Source organism: Accipiter gentilis, chromosome 9 (assembly GCF_929443795.1).
Source record: "Accipiter gentilis chromosome 9, bAccGen1.1, whole genome shotgun sequence".
NCBI classification, from domain to species: domain Eukaryota; kingdom Metazoa; phylum Chordata; class Aves; order Accipitriformes; family Accipitridae; genus Astur; species Astur gentilis.
In genome coordinates this window covers 10,113,477-10,135,269 of record NC_064888.1, presented here as the reverse complement: position 1 = coordinate 10,135,269, position 21,793 = coordinate 10,113,477, and the positions used below count along the sequence as shown (strand labels likewise).

The 21,793-nt window shown below is 40.7% G+C and overlaps 1 protein-coding gene across 9 annotated transcripts in view; it reads right to left on the bottom strand.

Annotated features, from left to right (window-relative positions):
* Positions 1–21,470, bottom strand: part of FAM13C (family with sequence similarity 13 member C) — a 58,157-nt gene extending 36,687 nt beyond the window's left edge. For 7 of the 9 annotated variants that reach the window (XR_007507317.1, XM_049810794.1, XM_049810796.1 and 4 more), the window contains exons 1-4: positions 21,332–21,470; positions 16,356–16,412; positions 14,394–14,592; positions 6,183–6,304 (exon numbers count right to left, since the gene is read on the bottom strand). Coding sequence is in view for 8 of the 9 variants with exons in the window: in XM_049810794.1 (XP_049666751.1) it covers positions 6,183–6,304; positions 14,394–14,592; positions 16,356–16,412; positions 21,332–21,393 (440 nt within the window). In the remaining variant the exon portion in view is untranslated. Of the gene's footprint in view, positions 1–6,182; positions 6,305–14,393; positions 14,593–16,355; positions 16,413–17,215; positions 17,352–21,331 lie in introns of those variants that run through there. The other 2 variants (XM_049810795.1, XM_049810797.1) reach the window with 2 other exon arrangements.
* Positions 21,471–21,793: the final 323 nt, after the last annotated feature.

The window sequence follows — 21,793 nt, the reverse complement described above, 5'->3', positions numbered from 1 at the left end:
GCAGAAGTCTTGCATTTTACTGTTTCTTTTTCACTAAAATTACTGGAGTAAGATGCTCTTAGTTTTGCATTCTTAGGATTCTAGAGACACTGAAATCATTAAGGTGAGTAACCATTTTTGTGTGAAGACCATTTACATTAATAGTCATCTATGTATGCTGAGCTGATCTTACTCTATATAGAGAGTTTTGGGGTGTGCTTTTTTTTTCACCAAGATTAACTGCTCTCCTACGGAAATGCAGGTTATCTGATTGTCACCAGGCAACAAAGGGCTTACAGTTTAATAACTATGGATTGGATCCTACTCTCATTAAAAGTCAATCACAAAATATCCATTAACTTCAAAAGCAGCAGGAACAAGCCCTAATTTTCCATCTGTGCTGAGTACAGAAAAAAAACCCTCAGCTATTTTAAGCTTTAGCTGAAATTTTGAATAATTGCAGGCAACCCTTATTTTGTATAATTTACATCATGTAAAATAATGAAAATGGAATTCTCTCCATGGCGACTACTCAAATATATATTATATCATTCTTTATAAAATATGAAAGGCCTGATCTCTCTCTTTCCCCATAGACTCTGGCTTTGGTAGAATTACTCTGTTCTGCATGGCACAGATGACAAGGATGCAACCCAGTAACATGTACATTTGAAGCTTGTGGGCATAACAAAAGAAAAAAAGAAAATCTAAATACTGATTATCATAATAGAGCTTCTACCAGACTTCAAGGGGAAGATCAATTTGCATGAGCAGTGTGCTGTTTAAAAAACAGACCAGAACATGGGAATTATTGAATTATGCATGATATCACTTCTAAACTTGCATAAAATTCAAATAAAACCACATAATTTTAAAAAACAGGAAAAATGTTTAAAGATAACCTAAGAAAATTCACTTCTTATTTCCCAGACTAAACCCAGAAAGGAGCATTACATTCTGTAATTTGCAAGTCTCAATCCAGTTCAACCCTGGGTTACATTAACCTTATCCTCAGGAGACTTATGTGTTTATGCATCACAATGCCACACGTGCTCAGTGTCTTGGGCCAGTTAATGTCTTAGCGATGCCAGGATAAATCCTGGCAAGCAAACCACACCCTGTGCTGTGGGATGAAACCCCTTTTCCAGATTCACTACCCGTCTACCTTGGCCCAATACTCCTTCCCTGTCTCCAGTCCAGCAATCAGTTTTACACTTCCCGCTGTGAGGGTGGCCTACCAGGTTAGCAGCTCAGAAAGGGTACTCTCAGTACCACAACAGAGCACTGATTCAGCCTCTCCAGAGGTTACATCACACAAGTTCACAGAAAGGCAGACCCTACAACCAATACACCTCAAAAAGCTCAAGCTTGTTTTCCTCAAGGAAAAAAAAAGCTCCTTTCCGAGACCTCCACAAAAGGCAAAAAGCATTATGAAATTCAAACATAGTCACCACTCAAATACAGGCTTGCATGTGAAGGCTTCAAAAGCATGCCTGTGACTCCTTACAAAGCAATACAGAACTGCAACAGGCTTTTAGATGAACATAAGGTGCATGCTTGCAATGAAGGAAACACCACCATTAAGGGTCTAGGCTGTTTAGAAACATCCTAGGCTACTCCTTGTGCATGCCCTGAATGCTGGAATAAGCAGCCAGCCAGCCAGCGTTCCAGTGCCTGTCTCATCAATCACAGCAGTTACATAAAGGCTGCCTGTGGACAGCCACACTTGTTTTTCTTATTATGAGAGCCTCTTGGACTCGCCAGGCACAGTTCTTACTTGGGCTACAGTAAGATGCATGCTTTTTTTTTTTTTTTCCCCTCTGTCCTCTCCCCATCCCCCCTTTTTTCTTTCTTTTTGTTTTTTCTTTCTCTTTAAGTGTATTCCAACCCAAGAGCTTGCTCAGGGGTTTTCCATGCTTTGGTACAAGAAGTATCAACAGAACCATAAACACCAATATTTTAATATCAAGGTTTCTAAAGAAACTCTTCTCAAGAATTGGTCAGTCATTTCCCAGCAAAGCAATGTTTCATCAGCATATCCAGATTTGGTGACAGAGAGCTATTTGCAGACACATACTGGTCGTGAGGAATTTTCACCAGGTCTGAGGCAGGACTCGGAGGGAATCTGGCTAAGTTTTCTCCCTGCTCACCTGGCCGCCTGTGCAGGAACGCAGTCTCATAAGCTCTGGCTTACCCACGTGGGTCCGCCATATGGCGCGGGGACATCAGCACTTCTGCAGCTTCCCTGCTCCCTCCCACGCATTCCTGAGTTGTAGCTGTTCAGCAGAAAGCATGGAAACTACGAGAGTCCCCACCTGAACTGCATTCTCAAAAGCTACTTGCCTTAAAAACTTCAATACTGAAAGCCTCACTAGAGCTTGGTCTCCCTCAGAGGAGCACAGAAACCCTGGGAGACGCTGGCTGAGCTCAAGATCCAGGGCAGCCCTGGGTGTCCGACATTTCCATTGTTCCTTGGAGAACGGTCATAGCTCTGACAGCAACTGCTGCCCTACAGCCTCTGCAGAAATTAGGACCAGCTGAGTCCTACTGAATGAAACCACTCCCATTTTATTTGGGGAATGGGGAAGAGGGGGAACTTTCAGGATTTTTTCTTTGGCAGAACACTTAACCCCAAAGTGTAGTTCCCACACTGACTTGGAATGCAAACTTCTCTGAAAGAGCAACGTTCCCACCACCTAGGAGTCCCAGGTTTCAGCCCCCTATCTGCGTAACAGGCATCTGAAGAAAACACCATCCTCTATTCAGGTAACTGCATACACAGCTCTGCAATTGACATCAGTTTTGCTGATTGCCTTTGAGAAAGCAATCAGTAGAAGCAGCTTTTTGTAATCATATGTATTGTTCCATACTGGCTTTCCTATTCCCTGTTAAAAAAAAGGCAGTTGTCTTTATTGTAGCATTTGTTCCTGGTGCCTGCATATAACTTTTATCTCTGAAAGGTGCAGATTATATTACACTCTTACCCAAACCCAACTACACACAATGACTAGCGCAGTACTCAATGTAATCACTAGCAATAGTATTAGAAATTCCTGTTCTTTTAATAAAATGTCAAGGGTTCCTTCCATGCAAATGCCATTTCATATTCTAAACTGATGCTGATGTTCATAAATCATGCATGATAAACACCTCTTGAAATTAAAATCCTTGATTCACCGGTCAGGTATAGCTTAGCCAAGACGATGACAGTATTCCCTCATTCTTCTGACTGTAAACCTCTTCTCCAAGTCTATTCTTTTCTTTCTTTCAAATCCCACTAAAACTCTTCCTTCACTGTTTCAGTGGTTATCATAAAATGAAAGTATGCCCCCCAAAAACAACCAACACATGACAGTTGCATTTCTGTAGCTTGTTTCTCTTATATTTCCTGTTCTGTTCTTCCCTGTCATTTATCTATTTATGAACATCCCTTCTTAGGTTACCCTGAATTTAGATCACTCTGCTTATCAGGGACTGTACTGAAAAGTTTTTCGTATCTCAGTAGTTTTAATCCATATTTAGACAAATGAAAGCTATCCTGGTTTTAGCTGCCCCACACTCACCAGAACAGATTAAAAAAAAAACAAACACCAAACTGCACAGTTCAGAGGCATTTAGACCTTTAAACTCCAATGAGACTAATGACAGAGCTATAGCAGTCTGCAGAAACTAAATTAAAGCAGAAGTAACAACAAGCCACATTAGAAATAATCAACCTTGCTTCTTAGTATAAGGAAGAAATAAATCCTTCTTCTCCTATCCTCCCCACACACATCTGATAGACAGAGGAGCCTGCCTAGTGGCACCCCAGCAGCAGTGTGGCCATATCCTCTTCTCCAAAAGACCAGAATGCTTTTGGTCTATGCGTTAGGGATCCTAGGCAGATGTAGTGTTTCAAAGCATTGCTGATTTTACCAGTAACCTAGCAAAAACAGGGTGGAAGATAGTAAAACTCAAGTTTTGTGGGGCTAGCAGATGTGTTCTGTCAAAATCTAGCAATGATTGTTGCCTGCTGCCAAGACTGACTACTTAACCTTTGCCATGTCCCAGAGCAGAGAAGGCAGAAAACAAGGCAAGATGTCATACCCTGGCAGCTATGTTTCACAGCCTGTTGCACAAGCGAGTTCTGTGATCCTGATGGAGTAACCAGCGATCTGTATGAGACATGGGCATGTAATTGGTCTGGCCCTATCAAAGATGAGTGACAGCAGAGGGATGGGGCAAGGTGCTGGTGACACTTAAGAGAAGTCACCAGACACAGTTACCCTCAAACTGAAAGTGGTAATTTCAGCATATGTAATTCAAGGTCCCCTGCCTCAGCTGGGTGGTGGGAATGTTTTTTCCAAGGACAGTTAAGACAATTAAAGTAAATAAAGTGTGTGTGAGAGGCCAGGGACCATGCGTTAATCCTTCATGTTTGAAGTTCCTTATTTGAGAGTAAAGTTGCCTCCATTTTGTTGTAATATAATCAAACTAAGACATGGCCAGAGTTGAGATTTGATCTCTGTGCTTTCACAGCTCTTGGCACAGTAAATCCAGGTACCATTATTTAACAGACTTAGCACTTGTCAATAGCAGGCTTCCTAAGGAGCTACCCTGGTGTTAAACAGGAATAAATAGCATAGTGAACAATGGTTTAATACCAGGCAAACTTAAAAGGCCAAAGTGTTGAAGTGGACCTGTACACTTTGCTGTGGTTGCTGTTTTATTCACGCACACTCTGCTCTGGTTCTTATCTTTAAAGTCCATGTTTCTTTCATCATGTTCCTTTCATCAATCAAAATTAACCAAGTTATTTCATTATCTACCCATACACAGACCTCCTACCAGAAAAGCCACTAGGTAAGTCTAAATCTCTGATACCAAACTCACTATGCTCCTCTTTACAAGAAATCCATGTGGTTTTTTCCAAGCTTAAAGAATGCCAGAAAAAGAGAAGGCAGGCTTCCGAGGCTGGGGCTAATTAGAAATGCTTTCTGAGATGCAGTGTCTCAATTGCACATACAAGCATTGGAGGGTGAAAGCAGCTCTTTGTGAAAGCTAATTAAATGCTCGGTCATTCTGCTAAAGCTTCCTTTGAGAGCACAAATTAATTTCATTTACAATGTTGCCTACTAAAAGCTGTGGTGAAGGCAACCAGTTCATTTCACATAAAGCACCAAAGTGCCATTGGATGGCAACTGTCACTACTAACCTAATCCTGACTTGAAACCTTGGAGGCAATGAGCTCTGTATGTCAACTTGCTGTGCCCTGACCCACTGAGCATCCTTGGGATGTATAGCTGATGCACCCGTCCCTCCAAAGCAAGCCAATGCCTCTGCCACGCAGCACCACGGCTGTCATGCACCCCGAGACAGAGAACAGAGCAGAGACCTGGCTCACCTGCCCGAAACTCTATGTGCACAGAAAAGCAGGGCCAAACCAGCACCTAAGCATTGGAAATTTGTAAAGTAGTGCCCCAAAAACTGATGGCCGTGAAGAGCATGATCTTATTTACACATTCCAAGCCTGCCAGTAAGAGCTAAATCTTATCCTTAGGACACACCTTCACTGGTAGATTGGGTCCTTTGGGCGAGTTGAAACCCCACTTTTAGCCTTCTGCACAGCTATAAAGAATTGGAGGAGGAGCACAACCATGAAGGATCGGAGGAGGAACTGTCACTTCCAATAGCTACCAGAGCTAAGTTACTTCATCATCAGCTGAGTTACCTGCCATGGAGACTCAGCTAATGCCTGACCTGAACACCCTGTACCCTTCACAACATTGGAACAAGTGCAGTTACCACAGCATGCAGGGTCTAAACTGTACATAAATGCATACCAATGCTAAAATCAGGTGTGCGGGTTCCCATTCCCATTTCTCAGTGAGAATACAGCTGTGAGAAAGAGTGAGGCAAGTCAGCACTGGGGGGAAAAGAAAAAAAGTGCCAGGATATTTTTGAAACTTGGCATAGAGGAATTGAAGTTTCTGAACTAAGGATGTTCTTCTTGCTTGAAATGTAGGGGATTTAAAGAATGATGAAATTAGCATTCTTATCTTCATCCCTTTCACTTTCTCCAAACAGTTTTAGCCATATAAATACAGAATACAACTGCCATTGAGAGCCAGAAGTCTGAATATTTTATACAAAAGGCAGCAAATGAATTAACCTTTCCTACAGTTAATCAAGAGTGAAATGCGCTGTCTTATCCCAAGGCTTACCTTGGTTGAAATCTCACTACTGCCTCCTGGTATCTTAAAGCCACGTTCTGTGCGTAGTCATTATCTGAGGATCCAGCCTTCCCCTGCCACTCTGAAAGGCCTGGCAATGCACTTTCCAGCTCCTGCACAAAGCAAAAAAAAATGTTGAATGCCCTGTCAGTACCAATCAGGCTTAGCTGAAAATTTTGCTTTAAGAAAAAAAGAGCTCCATGAGACCGGATGCCAATTGTGGTTCTTTGTTATTTTTTGCTAATAATCTGGAAACAACTGGAAAACACAGACTAGAAAAGGTTCTAAACAAAGCAGTATCTTCTTTCACTGCAAAACGTTTTTTGAAACCAAAGCAGACTGTAACCCATTTTCTGTTTATTACTTAGATAACAGATATCAGCTTCTAAGCTAAGAGGTGCTATACACAAAGTTCAATTTTTTTTTGCTTAGGTATACACTCACATTTCATTTGAAATTATTTACTGACATGTCAGTAATATTTTATTATTTGGGCATCATCAGAAAAAATTCGGCTGGCAAAAGCAAATGCAGCTCACTTAGGATTTGTAAGGTTTAACCAGTTTCCTTTTTCCTTTTGCCTTTTCCCTTCCCTAGCATATGCATAGCTTTATGAATAGCGTATTACTGCAGAAGTGAAAGGCAGTGAAGAAAAAAGGTCATATCAGCCAACCTGCCACACAGAAAAAAAAAAAAAAGCCAATTTAGACCAACAAATTGAGGATGGGAGCGGGAATTAGAAAGGTATGCATTTTACTCCAAGCTTTCAAAAACCAGTTGTAGGGCTGTGACAAGACATGTTCAGCACATCTTAATTTCCTTACCTATAAATTGGGTTATAATATTTCCCTTGCATTGCAAAGGGGTAAGTTAATGAAGTTCTTTGAAAATGTGATAATTAAAGTGGGACTTTTTCCTACTTCTTTATTAGCTTTTATCATCCAATATTTTATTCCAACAGTTTAAAAAGTTAAAACACAATGTGCTTTGCAAAAGAATAGTGTTCACTTCCCCTGGTAAAGCAATGTATCTGATTCTGCTAAGTTTCAAAGCTTAGCTGGAAGCATGGAAGCTTGGATAGGTCTGTTTGGATGGGAATTTGGAGGGCTGAGGTCTTTCTACATTTACAAAAACAGTGGCTGCATTTACTTCCTTCTTAGTCTGTTCCATCTATGATTATAGAACCATAGAATGGTTTGGGTTGGAAGGGACCTTAAAGATCACCTAGTTCCCACTCCTCTGCCATGGGCAGGGACACCTTCCACTAGACCAGGTTGCTCAAATCCCCATCCAACCTGGCCTTGAACACTTCCAGGGAGGGGGCATCCACAGCTTCTCTGGTATGAATGAAGCTTGTTTAGAGATACATTGTATTGAAAAAAACCTAAATAACACTTTCATAAAATTCTCAACTTTACAAAAAGCTTTAAATTTGAGAAAGTTGCCCAAATGGTCTCCTCTCAGGAGAAATGTTCAGTGCCTACTTCTCAAAATTAATGGTGGAGGACTAAGGAATCCTGTAAAAAAAACAAAACAAAACAAAAAACCAACCAACTAACGAAACAAACAACAAAAAAAAACCCCAAACAAACAAACAAAAAAAAACCCTGGTAAAAATAAATAAAATGTCTGATCACTAGCATTTTACTTCCTCTCCATGATGACATTTTAACTATAGGATATTTGTTGCATAAATGAGCGTTAATTCCTCCTACTTAGTCTACAAAGTGAGTATAAAAAGAGTTTCAAAATCTATCTCTAGAAAGAGACAGCTGTCACCTTCATGATGGAAGCTGCTCAGGAGGAAGCAGCCACGGGCTAGCTCTAACACACACATCCAGCCCGTGGGGTACGTCCACACTGCATTTATGAAGCGTAGACCTGCCCTGGGACTGAAAGTACCTTCCCTGCCAGTTGAAGAGTCCTGTGCTAACAGTAAATTAGTTTGCTTTTTTATCAGCCGCTGCAGTAGAACTGACCCGGCAGAAGCTAATCAAGCCTTCCAATCATACTGACCACCCAAAAGGGGCAAATTTCCAAAACAGACCTCCAAAACAGAGGCTGTCTTTTTTTCAGACTAGATGTTACAATGCCCTGGTGATGTCAGGGCAAAAGGAGTGAAAGCTTCACTCAACTGACTGTTACTCTCTTGTTACCCTTTGTCTCCTTCAGAGCCTTCTAGGACAGATGTCTCCTCCTCTCCCCATGCCTATCTAATAAAGTTTAGCATTGAATGAATGATATTTTATCCAAAAATGGTAATAAAAATTCAGGTGGCAAATGGACAGCAGTTTTTTGCAGCTGTTCTAGTTTTTCCATCACTATCTTCATGTTATTTTCCCTTCTTTATATAAAAATGATCATATGCTCTTGGGGGCTAAACAGGTCAACGTAACAGTTTTTACTAAAGTTCAAGGTAGAAGTGGATTGAACCAGTTCAGCTTATTTTATTTGCCAAGAAATCTTCAGAGATTTGATGGTCTCTAGGTAGAACAGGCATTTTCCTCATTTGTGCTTAGAATCTCTTGTAAGGACTGGGTTACATTTTGCTAGGTATTGGACATGACAGAAAATAGAATAACACTATATTCTCTGAAAAGTGTAACTTCTATAATGGCAACAGCAAAGCTGGAAGAAAGAATTCTGCATCATCACAGTGATGCATACTGAAAACATTCTTTCCCAAAGAGATTCTAGCTTTTTATGCCATCATATGACAATATGGAGTTTCAGGATACAATAAAATACCGAAAGAGGCAACAGCCATTGACTTATACCAGTTGAAGACCTTGTCTAGGATTCTTGCAACAGCCTCAACCGTTATGCTTAGATGTGCTTAGCTTCAGAATTTGACCACAAAAGCTGTTAGTACCAGTAAAAATAAAACTTTGGGTGCTGTGTAAATGAGTGAAACAAGCGCATTTCAAGTTAAGCAAGCCTATCTTTTGGCTGAAGCCTTCTTGGTGTTGTACTATTTAAGTTAATCAGTCAAAGAAAGTCAGTCCAGTTAAGGTGCAAAACCAAACCCATGTTAAAATGGTAAACTTGCTTCAGCAAAAGCCTCTTCCGCAATAAATACCATTCTCCAATATCAGCAGAAAGAATGTGGCAATTCAAGATGCTTTCTGCTAGATGAAAGGGAAAGCTGAGGACAAGAATACATGCTGGTAATAAGTGCTCAGTTGCAGGCTTGATATCTGAGGACTTGGGTGGGTTTGGGTTGGTTTTTCTTTTCTTTTTTTTTTTTTCCTTTGTTTTTGTTCATAAGTTACGTCATTAAAGAGTAACCCTAGGGAAACACCGTTGATGGAAACTCTGTTTCTTAAGAGCAATGAAATCCATTCCTGGTGTGTCAAAGGCATCTAACACCACTATAAGTCTTCTATTGTATTTTTGTTTCTTCTTCACTACAGAGAGTGAAGCTTCTACAATGAGGCTGCATCTGGTAAGCAGTCTGTGAAGAGGGAAGTCTCCAGGCATTGCTGAGAGGTCTCAGTGCTGCATAATCACTACCATGGTATTTGCTTTGTACACAAAATAAGACATGGCTTTGGAAGCAGCCAAAAATTACCATCATGGATACACACGTTGAGATAACTAAGCTTCTGTTTCACAAGCTAAAATTTTTTCAAAATCTATTTCCCTCAACAAAATCACAGCATGTCATAACCCGTCTCTGTCAGAGCACCTGAATTACAGTACAGGCACAGAAACCTTTTCTGTGTTTACCCAGCCAGAAAGGGCCTTGCATCCTTCATACGCTTTATCCAACACACAAACACTTCCATCTCTTTGAATGCAAGCACCATCCAAATATTGTTCCTGCATTTGGGACCACAGCCCTGGCATACCTCTTGGTGCTGTGTCAATATAAGAAATAGCCAGGACTGAAGTCCTGAGCAGAAGTGCCTCCTACCCCTCCTGAAAATGCCAGTTCACACAAGAAAATAAGCAGGTACATTTAATGCAGTGTGAATTGAACAGATTTAACCCCCAATGGGAGGTATGGTTTAAACATAAACAGAGTATGCCTAAAAATTGAAGTGGAACTTGCAGACTGCCTGACATGTTCATCTGTTTGTGTAGCTAATGTGTTAACATCGGCTCTGTTTTTTTGATTCCTGTGCATTTAAAACCACAATTTTAATGTCAAAGTACTGGAAGTTCTTTGAAATCCATGCAATTTCCCCACTTAATTTATACGCAAAAATACAAAATTTCACACGGCAGTTTTCAGCATTCCCATCTCTAGGTATTGATCGTCAAGCCACAACTTCACTTTCATAGTCATTTACCTTGATAATATGACTTTAAAACTGAACTTTTACTGTCTCTACCTATTAGCTAGAATGTTTAGTGTCATTTTATAAGTATGTCTTAGTATCAATAAGGAATTTGAGGATGACTCATTTAATAATCTATATTCATGACTGTGCATCAAAGGTGAGTGACAGGATTAGGCAAAGAAAGCAGACTTTCCATTCCTCACCATCTGTTCTCACACTGACTCCCTGGAGTATGTTCTGAACATATGCTTCCTCACCTCTTAAAGTCAGATAAATCCTAATTAATTTGATTTTCTATAGATTAACATTGCAGAACTGCTAAAGAAGCTCATGAAACCATAGGAAAGATGAAACCAAGTAGCTGAAGTACAGCTGTGTAATCACATTCCAGCAGCCTGCCCCTCTTCCCATACTTTGGAAAGGTTAGAGCTACCCCCATACCCAGATCTTGCCCGCAAAAGAAATAACTGCATGCAATATCCAAGGTACAGCTTTACCGTAGTGACATTTTATCAGCTGATAAGTGGTCGAGTGAAGTCACTTGGTACTGCACTTTTATTAAACTTAGTCCTGTTAATCACCACTGTAAATTTAATAATCTTTTCTTCATTAAGACCTAGGGTACATGACCACAGTACTAGTGTCAAAAAAATCAGAGGCACAGGAATCACATTTCAGCAGGCTGAGAACCTTGTGAAGCTCAAAATCCCCAAGTTGGCCATCTTTCCTCTACTTGAACACAGCGGTCTCTTCCCTCTCAGTGACCTCTCTACAATGGAAATCTCCTGGATTCTCACTAGTAGAAAGGCACACAAAATTGGTTCCCAGCCAAACAGACTTAGTCCTTCCAACACATGCAGCAAACTTTTTTATGTCCCAATAGCCTATTCTGATTTTAAAGGGACAATTTTCTGAAAAAACAACTCATGGGCTTATAACACATAGGGACGAGCAACAAACATTTCCTTGGCTTATCAGAGCAACACCTTTAGGAGACATACTGTCACTGCAATATTGTCACTGCTTCTTTCTGATGCCACAGGGATGTCAGGTTGGGGAAGTCAGAAGACCATTGAAAAAGCACTCTATCAATAAACTCAGGAAAACGAGGATGAACAGTTTAATCACCATGTGCAGTGCATCATGCATTTCTTTCATAAAAGCATGCACTCAGATATTGCTGTTTGTCAGCTCAACATCAGCTGCTCATAAGTACATCATTTATCTCTTTGAGTGGCTTGGTGGCAAGGTGTTTCACAAAAGGAAAGTATATGCAATTGCACAGTGTTTCAAAGCACCAGTCTGGCCCACTTTTCCAGAAAATAACAACCTGCCATATACATATAAACAACAGCTACTAGAAAGAACACAGCAGCACTTTGCTTTCGGCTTCAAAATGGAGAGAAGAAATTGCTACCAATTCACAACTAGGGCTGCTAACATAGACAGCTGCAACAGGGTTTGGGAGGTCATAAGACACCAAGGATCCCAATGAGAACCCACACACAGAAAAAAAACCTTCACAGAGCTCTTCTGCAAGCAGAGCCTTGTTTTTCATAGGCCCTGTTAACAAAGCCAGGAGCAAGATGCTTGCTTCTCTAAGAACAAAAGCCCTTGAGATAGCTGAAGATGCCGCAAGGCAAGTGCTCAGGGTTAAGGAGCACGCATATCCTTACTAATAAGAATGAAGGCTATGCGAAATGAAGGGCTTGGCAGATGCTTTCTCCAAAACAGTTTCCTTATGCAAACCATTCCAAGAGGCAAACTCTTTCCTCTACAGCAAGCACCACTGAACTCAGTGTACATATAGGATATCCATCAAAAAGTCTTTCACGGTACTAGGATACAATCCCCTCTGAGTGGAGTTCCTGTTATGGAGGGATGTTTGCTTTGTGTTTATCTTGAATATTACACTCAAAGCTCTACACTAGCTCTAATCCTTCAAGTACTCCCATCAAATTAAAACTGAGATAAAATGGTGCTTACACATCTTGCCTCTTCCAGTATGCCAGAGATGGGAGCAATGGGTAGTGTGGGGGCCCAGGACCTCTTTTGTCTTTCCTAATTCAAGCCCTTGAGTCATGTGAAAATTATGTGCCTGACACTGTTTTTCCTTCCAGAGCCTGCATATCTAAGTGGCACTGGTATTTTATGGCAGTCTAATTATATGCTCAGAAAGTTTCCCATGAAAGAATATCAACATTTTCAGTTAACCACTTCAGGCCACATAAAATACCATAGCGCAACAAATCTGTGCTGTGTTAGCTTTCATTGGGTGAGAGATACAGGCACAAAATACACAGGAAGCAGGCAGACAGGAGACTTGGAAGCAGCTGAAAGAGCAACAGATGATCTATGAGACAGATCTTGCCCTGTTTATGACTTCTTCCTCTTCCTGATACTCCTCCACTTGCTCTTTACAGGGCAAAATTTCCTATCATTTTTCTTATCTGCTGATAAAAATGTACACCTCATCTCCCTTCAGCGTAAATAATATTTCCTAGTAATGCAATACAGTTGCAAAAAAATCAGCAGTTACTGCTTCATCTCAGGGATGAACCCCAGAAAAACATGCAAGAAGATTAGGGCAAAAGTTGACACTGATATTCTGAAAGAGACTGTGATAATAGCATTGGGATGGCATTTGCTTTTACTTTTTCTTCTGGGATTCAAAAGAATATTCCTCACTTAGAAGGTAAGACATACCATCCTAAATTTGAAAAAATGGACCAAAATAATTCCTGGTCTATGATGGGTTCAAAGCACTTCAGAAAGCGCTCTGCAAATTTCTATCCATAAACAAGAAGGGAGGAGAGACAGAAAGTAGCCAAACACACTATACATCAAAGAAGAGATGCAAATACAGACATCTGTATTTACAGATGTCAGGCCTTGTGCCTACTGCAGGCTGACAATCTACCAACATTAATACCAACTGTCTTGCGTATGAGAATATTTCTAGCCGAGGGGTTAAACCTGGACCAGAGCTCTATCCCTTACACTGCACGAGACATGACTTGGGAAGCACCGGGGCAGAATGGAGGCACTTCCAGCAGCTGCTGGCAGGTGCTAACTCTGGACTCTACATAGCAAGGTACCTCCACAGACAGCAGCGGAAGCTTGTTCATTTCTAGTCTTCTTTTATAACCTTTAGAAAAGTTACAGTTCTGCTCCCCTCTGCAAAACCTGGAAAGCCTGTGGGCAAGAGCACTGGTACCAGAATCTGGAATACATTTATTATTTAATGATGAGAAAAATCAGAAAGTAAGATAAAGGGAAAGTAGGAAATCTCTCCACTGACAGCCAAAATACCAGCGCAAGAGATCCGTGGTAAAATAAACAAAACAGAAAAAGTCTAATCAAGTGCTGCAACTACGAAAATGTTCATATTTGGCACAAGGAGTCACAGAAAATCTAAAGAGGTATTTGCACATGCTCTTGTCCTGGTTTTGGCTGGGACAGAGTTAATTTTCTTCCCAGTAGCTGGTACAGTGCTGTGTTTTGGATTTAGTATGAGAATAATGTTGATAACACGCTGATGTTTTAGCTGTTGCTAAACAGCGCTTACCCTAAGTCAAGGATTTTTTTGTTTCCCACGCTCTGCAAGTGAGCAGGTGTACGAGAAGCTGGGAGGGAGCATGGCCAGGACAGCTGACCTGAACTAGCCAAAGGGACAGCTCTCCACTCACTTTTGATAGCAGTTGAAACACACCCCTCTCTGCAATTCCCTAGCTGAAAGAAATTGTCTGTTGCTACAGGAGGGTTCCAGGACTCCAGGTCCCTGAAAGTCAGGGTGGATTATTGTGGGGCCTCAGTCACATCAAGGATTACCAGGAAGTCCCACTTTGTATTTCAAAAGGTATGTTTGCTCAGACACAATGCCATAAACCTACCCTTGGTAAGTTTACTTCTTTACCTGACTTTCCTCATGGCTTTTTCCATTTTCTAGCTTTGCAATGGGCTTAGGTTTTCTTAGCTTTAAGTTGCCCATTTCAGGCTTTAGAGCGTAGTCAATTACAGCCTGCTGCTTGTGCTGCTGAATGTCTTGCAAAGGTAGCTGCCTTTCCTCTAAGACAGTAGCGTTGTCCGGATAATTTTCTTTGTTATCATCATCTCTGTAAGAAAATAAAATTGAAATGCATCAGGCAGGACTTCAGACACCTGTCAAAACATTATGAAGGAAGAACAGCAACAAGTTCTTAGCTATTCATGGCATTTTCATTTTACCAAGTTGAGTAGTCTACACATCAAACACTGCGTATGTTAGTAACATGAATCTGAAAGGCTACTGTTTATTGTCAAATCACAAGCTAAACTACGGTTAGTATTATTACACATTCAACCGTGGAGCCATTTAAATAAGACTAGTTTTAGAGGCACTCTTTGGCTTCAGCCCTATAGTTCATATTCCCCAAATAAAATCTGAAACTGTCTTTTTCATGCAGAAGACCCTTCCCCATCCAATGATCCACACTAGGTTATATCTCACAAAAATGTCATCACATACAATAATTCCTCCCTATAGTCACACTTCCCTTCTGACAGTCTCTGGTTTTGAGGGCTTTTGGACAAAGTGAGAGAGGTAGGTACAAAGTAGGGTTTGAACAGCCAGAGATGTGTTTGGGTGGAAGGGACAAGTATCATGTTCTCCCAGGTTGGAGAAAAGGTCCTCCTGTATAACAGCACATCTGGTGGTTTAAACAGACCCTGTTGCTCATGGATGCTCAGTTAACCACTGAACCTGGGACAGATATCTTCAATCTCCACCTAGCCTACAGAGAGCAACCTGTCCTAAGAAGACCTTACTAGTCTTACGCACGCCCAGTCAATCCAACCTTAGACCAGCCTAATGCCTTCCAACTGGGAGCATCTCCCTGGTACCATTAAGAAAGCTATGCCATGCCAAATGCAAGGCTGCTGGCTTAGTTGGCAAGATGAGCAGATCAGCATTACTGCTTCAGAATCCTTGGCTGTTGCTTAGTCTGCAGGTGGAATTTCAGATGTTAGCTTCAGCTGGTAAAATCCTAATAGTTAGCTGAGAGAGAACTGCTCTCCTGGTGTGAAACTTCCACAGCTGAGGGAGTCAAGGATTATTGAATTAACCCCCCCCCTGTGGTTTTTTAGAAAGTATAACTTGCTGATTCACCATTTTCTCCTAAGGATTCTGAGCTGCCAAACTCACTTTCCATCTGTGGCCCATCAGCATCCAGATGGATGCTCACAGGATGCCTATGGAGTTTAATACCACTGCTGCCCATGTCTTCTGCAAACGTGCTCCAAGGCAGTTGTTATAGTTACAGGGCAGAGTACTTTATATCCTATGGGCATTTCAACAATGTGCAGAAGTGTTGCTAATTTTAAGGTATCATCTGATTTAAAAATCTTTCTGAAAGTTTAAGTTACATCCTCTAGCAATCAACACATACTAACATAGCCATGAGAGAGACATGCCTCAAGAATACTTCAGTTAAATTACAATTTGAAGGATTTTTTTTTTCACAGAGACACTCATCAATGAGAGTATCCTTGAACAGTTGCAAAACTCCACTTACTACTACTTTGTACCAGCTGCTGTACAGTAAAATTCAATATATTATCATCAGAGCTGCATCTGAATGAAAGTAATATGATGTGAAGAACACAGATCATAGTATATTTACTCATATAACAACAACAGTAATTAATCTTGATATTGTTTACACAAAAGTATACAAGACAAATATGCATTTCCCAGAGATACTAATAGCCTTAGCAGGTAATACCCCATAAATTCTGCATCCCCTTGAGCATAAAGGTTTCTTTCTAATGGTTTAACAGGAGCACTCTGACAGCTTTTTTTGTTGCCAATGGATTTCAGACAAAATTTGTAGTAGAATACCTGGGGCTGGAACTGCCTGCTTGGTCTTCATGTACAGAGTCTGAATCCCCATCACACCTTGAAAATGGATACAAAATAGTTGCTGATTTTTTGCCAGCTGCAGAAATTTAGCTTTTAATAACATGACAGTGCAGCTCAAAGTATAAACACATTTCTCCATCTTACACCTTAGTTGGGGTCATTTAATGCCATAGCTGCTCCATGATAGTCTAAATCTCAGAGGAGGAAAACGTTTTGAAGATGTTAAGTGTACGCAATTTGGTATATCATTTTCAGCCAGATGGAAATAATGATGACAAAGAATTCAGACATTACCATAAAAATTACAGGAAAATTACAAGAAATTCTGTATTTTAATTGTTTATAGTATACTTCACATAAAAAAAAAAAAAGACATTAGAAACTATTAGCTAAGGGTGTTTTTCTCCTAGACTCACAAAAGTATTAACTATAGTAGAGCGGTCATTCTTTGTGCAGCAGGAAAAAGAATCCCCAAATAAATTATAAAGTGATCATTAGTCTTACAAAGTGAACTAGCAGAATTTTTTCAGATGCCTAAGAATCATAATCAATTACAACCCCTTAAGTTACAAACAACAGAATTGTCATAAGGCTGCCTAATCAAAAGAGAAGTCTGGATAAATATGCCAACGACTCAGTGTTGAACACTCTATTGTACAGCATGGCTGAACTTTGAGGAATTATATAACTACAAAGCCTATGAGCAGTCTTTCTTCAAATAAACGTACATATACGTGCATGCACTCTTAACAAATATGCATACATCCTTTCTAGGTATTATTTGGGGGGAAAATCGGGGCGCTCTCCTCGCCCTCTCCTCACCCTCTGTTCATACTCACAGGGCACAGACACTAAGCAGGCCTGGATCATTTGAAGTCTGCTGGCAGAGGAATCTCTTCATTATGGGGGAAGCAGCCTGTACTTCCGCTGACTTGTTAAATTTTCAGAAGAGCTGCCCCGCTTAGGACAGAGCACATTAAGTGATAAATCCATAGCTCTGCGTTGCAATTTGATGGCAAGGTTTTTAATGTATTCCTCTTTCCCACCAGTCTTCTGCTAGTTTCTTTATCAAAAGCCAGACTGCAGCAGAAAATATTTAAAGGGACACTCAAGTGTTTACACTTCCTGAATACATTAGCATACGGATGAAAGCATTTGCTGCTCTCAACTGGAACACACGACTACAGTTGCAGAACCCCCCAGTCACACGATATTCCTGCAACGGGTGCAGTTCTCCCCACAAGGCAAAGTGGGATGACGAATGGAAGACAGGGGTTGATGTATAAAATGGATAAATTCACTGTAGAAGTCTAGTCGCCTCTGCCTCCTGATGCCAGTCATACCTTCTCCTCTGGTCTATCACTAATTACCTTATGGGTGTCTGACAGCAGCAAGGAGCGAGGATAGGACATACTGGGGTTATGAAGAAAGAAGCCCAGTATGGAAAACATGATGGAAAATTTCAGAGGGAGAAAAACATAGCAAGGAATTACACTGTGAGGAGACAGTGCCAAGGTTAGAACTGGATGGACAGAGCTCCCAGCACAGACATGAGAGTAAGGTAAGAGGCCACCAGGCATGCTGTGTACCATGGGCCAATCCACAGTCAACAAAGGGCAGGGACCCCCTAAAGGGACAAACTCTCCCTCCTGCGTGTGCCTCGGGAAGAGAAGGTAGGAGGAAGCAGCTCTGCTACTGGCTTCACTCACCCCCTCCTCTCACCAGTCACCACACTTGGCAACCTTCAGTCCTGAAAGACCATTCTGGCAACTGGGAGCACTCTCTGGAGGATCAATGGATGACTGAGCACAGGTGGTTCATTAGCCAAATCTATCGGTGCATACTTGTGTGCATACTCCTTAACTTGGGGCAGAGCCCTGGGGATTGCTTTGCCTGAGGTGGCTGTAACAAGGTGATCTGGAGAAGCAGAGATCCTAACTTAGCATCCAGCAACTGATAAAAGTCATAAAACAAGACAGAACTTATAAACAACATAAGTGAGCGTGACAAAATGTATTCAAATAACCAGATAGCAGTAAATAGAAATTATAAGCAATCATGAATCGGAGAAGACCATGTCCATCATGTATTAAAAAGATTGTCAGGAAGTTGAGAAGCAACACACTCTGAAATCGTTAACAGAATTTTTTCTCTTTGTAAGAATAAATATTAACCAACGAAGCTCACTCACACAAGAAAGTGCTTGAGGCTAAGACCATAGCAGGACCTTTAAAAAGACGAGTTCATGATATAATGCAAATATCCATCATTAAAGCACAGAGTGTTTTTACCTTAGCTTCTTTAAGAAATGCATCTTGTGTGTTTGTGCCACCTGCCTGCACATATCAACACAGACATGCGCACTCCTCTCCTCTCAGCAGTAACTTGTAAATCTTTTTGTCCAATTTTAGCTGTATTTAGCAGACAGAGGGATATTTGCTAAGTTTTGTGATAGCTTGTGTCCACGTAATAGAGAGAGTTCCCACCAACCCCAAAACTGCAGCAGCACCTCACTCATTCCTCAGACATCAAAGAATACGCCAGAGCAGCTTCAATTCATAAATCCATATGGCTTGAAGCTTACCTTGGGCAGGAAGTATGTCTCTTGCCACAACCAGTGATGTGAATGAATCCTTTTCCTTCAGTGCCCAATCTAACTACTGATGGATATGTCTCTTAAAAGTTAAGTACATCCTTATGGCATGGGCCAGAATCAGGTCAGAGATGAGGGTCCCAGTCTAGATGGACTGCTGCTCTGACTCTTTATAGTACAGCCTCTTTAGGTTTCTTCAAAGGATCTCTGGTTTAATGGGATTAGTTTTTTTAACTTTCTTCCATTTTCACCTTTCCATAGGCGCCATTTCAGTACAACTTGAAAACTGCTCCCTTTTGCTGACTTGACCTTTAAGATGTTCACATGAACAACTTCTAAACCAGACTGCACGCGTGGCTTGCTGGAAGCTTAGCAGCCCCGGGCACTTGCCTTGCCTGGAGAAATGTTCCTGAAAGTATTGTATGACTGATTTTATATCATTCAGGAAGTCCTGATTTTCCCTTTGCCGCAAATAGAGACAGAAATTGTCAAATGAGAATGTCTAAAGTTGCATGGCAAGCTCTCTCTTTATTCTGCAAAATAAAAGTAACCTATTTTCAGATAAGGCCAGCACAAACAACTAGTGCTGAAATCAGTAAGAATTGTGTATCTTCAGCAGTTCTCAAAAACAGGCTTTGGGGGGAGGCTCTAAGCAGGATTTAGGGAAACCAACTCTGGAAACCAGGTTTGTTCATTTGGACAATGCTTTTCAGATGTCATTTTTCATTTGCTTTGTTTTCTAAAAGCATGTTTCTGCTTCCATGTTGGAATGATACAATTAAAAATTAAAGCCCCTGAAACAGAACCAACAACAACCTAAATGAGGGAGATTCACCCTTCAGGCAATGCCTGGCCCAGCCCCAGCTCTGCCACGCTGCCGCATCTCAGCTCGGCACAGCACAGCACCGTCTGCACCCCTCTGCCTTTCCCCAGGGGCAACGCTGGCACTACCCAGTCAGCTTTTATGCCATCCTGGCCCTTGTCTTAATAGTCACATGAAGCACCGTAGAGAAAGGCCACCTTCAGGTCCCAGAAACCTTAAGGGTGAGGCAGGCACAGGGGCCGCTCCAGGGGAATCTCTACGGGAAACGATGGATGTACTTAGGAACGGAGAAAAGAGAAGGAGAAGAAAATATGAAAAACGTACTATCTGTTATCTGGTTATTCTTCTGTGAAGAGGAAGCATCCCAGAATTTTACTGACCGCAATTCATCACTTAACTAATAGGGACACAGGAAAATAATAAAAAATGACTTAATGATTTATTAGATTCTGTTAAATCTTCCCATATCTGCCACAATCACACAAAAAGCATGACTAAGTTAAAATATTAAATAAAGCAAGGCAGTGTAAGCAAATAAAGCAAAGCAATGTCAGAGAGGGAAATTATTTGGATCCCTATGAAATGTTACTTTTCCCATAGTGATTTTGACAGCACTTACGCGATTACAGCTTGGCCTGCTTTCAGAATGTATCCTGTCCCCACAACACTTAGGCAAACAGCTCACTGGCCAGCTAGGGTTTTTTAAATCATGAGCATTTTAGCAGTGTAAAACTCACCCAATACACAAACAAATCTATAAATCATTTCCTTCCCGAGAAACTGCTTGGCACTTTACTGCTGAAGAATCTTCCTTAAAAGATTTTGAAACAATTCAAAGCATGCAAAGTAATAATGTAGAGAACGCCAAAATTGAAGTGTTTTAGACTGAAATAAAAAAAAGACCATTTCATTTGCAATAGTTCCTAAAGCCTTTGCCTTTCTAACTTTCTAATGTTCTCCCTTGTCCTGTTCTGTTGTCTCTGTAAAACAACAAAAACAAAAATATCAACATATATATCCTTATGTTCATGATATATATGAAAGGCCTTCTAATGAGTTTGTGAAATTGATTACAAAGAAATGACGGATTCAGTATTTGTCTAAATAATGTATTGTTATTGTTTTCAAAATATTTGCAAATATTTTTTTTTTCCTACTAATGCTTGCAGGAAGTACAGACCATGTGTTGTTAGAAAACTGACATACTTGTGTTTGTCAAGATCATCAGTACCAGAAATGAGCAATATTTTCACAAGAGATTTATCCTACACTGAAAATCATGCATTTAAACCTATGTGATGTGCATCAATCATCTATTCTTCCAGAAAGGTATTTCACTGCTAAATGGTCACAGAGCATGTAAAGGCAGCCGTTTCATGCAATCCTTCCTATACAGACAATAATAGATCACGGCAAACTGATTCAAATATATGACAGATAGCTTGGGACTTCTCACATACTACTTACAATTATTTTCTACCGTAACTAAAGTCATCATTCTTAATTGAAAATAAGGACATCTTTAAAGTGTTCACTTACTCTGCTAAAGCTGTCGTGTTGAAGGAATTATCCTGAATGCTGAAACAGAAACAAGAAAACATCAGATAAGTCAGCAAGGCAGGCAGGCTCCCTGTCTCCTTCTCAGTTGTAGGAACACATGCACAAACATGGCATTGCAAGGCAAGTCTCTGTGTGTTAGCTCTACATGCACGACTGTACCTTCGGCTGCTCTGCACATGCTCATAATCAAGGAACCATAGGGATTAGTCCTACAACACCCACAAAGCCCATCCAGCAGCGTTTTGAATTAATACAGGGATGCAGGTAGTCTGTGAGGCTCAGAAAGGGATCATATTCTTTTATAACCATAACAGTGCTGCTAATAAAAGCTTAGCTTTACAAACAAGTATTTGGCATTCTGTCCTTTAAATGTTTGCTCTATGTAATTGGCTCATCAAACACAGTTGTTTTTATTACTTTAATAGGGTTGCTCAGCTAAGA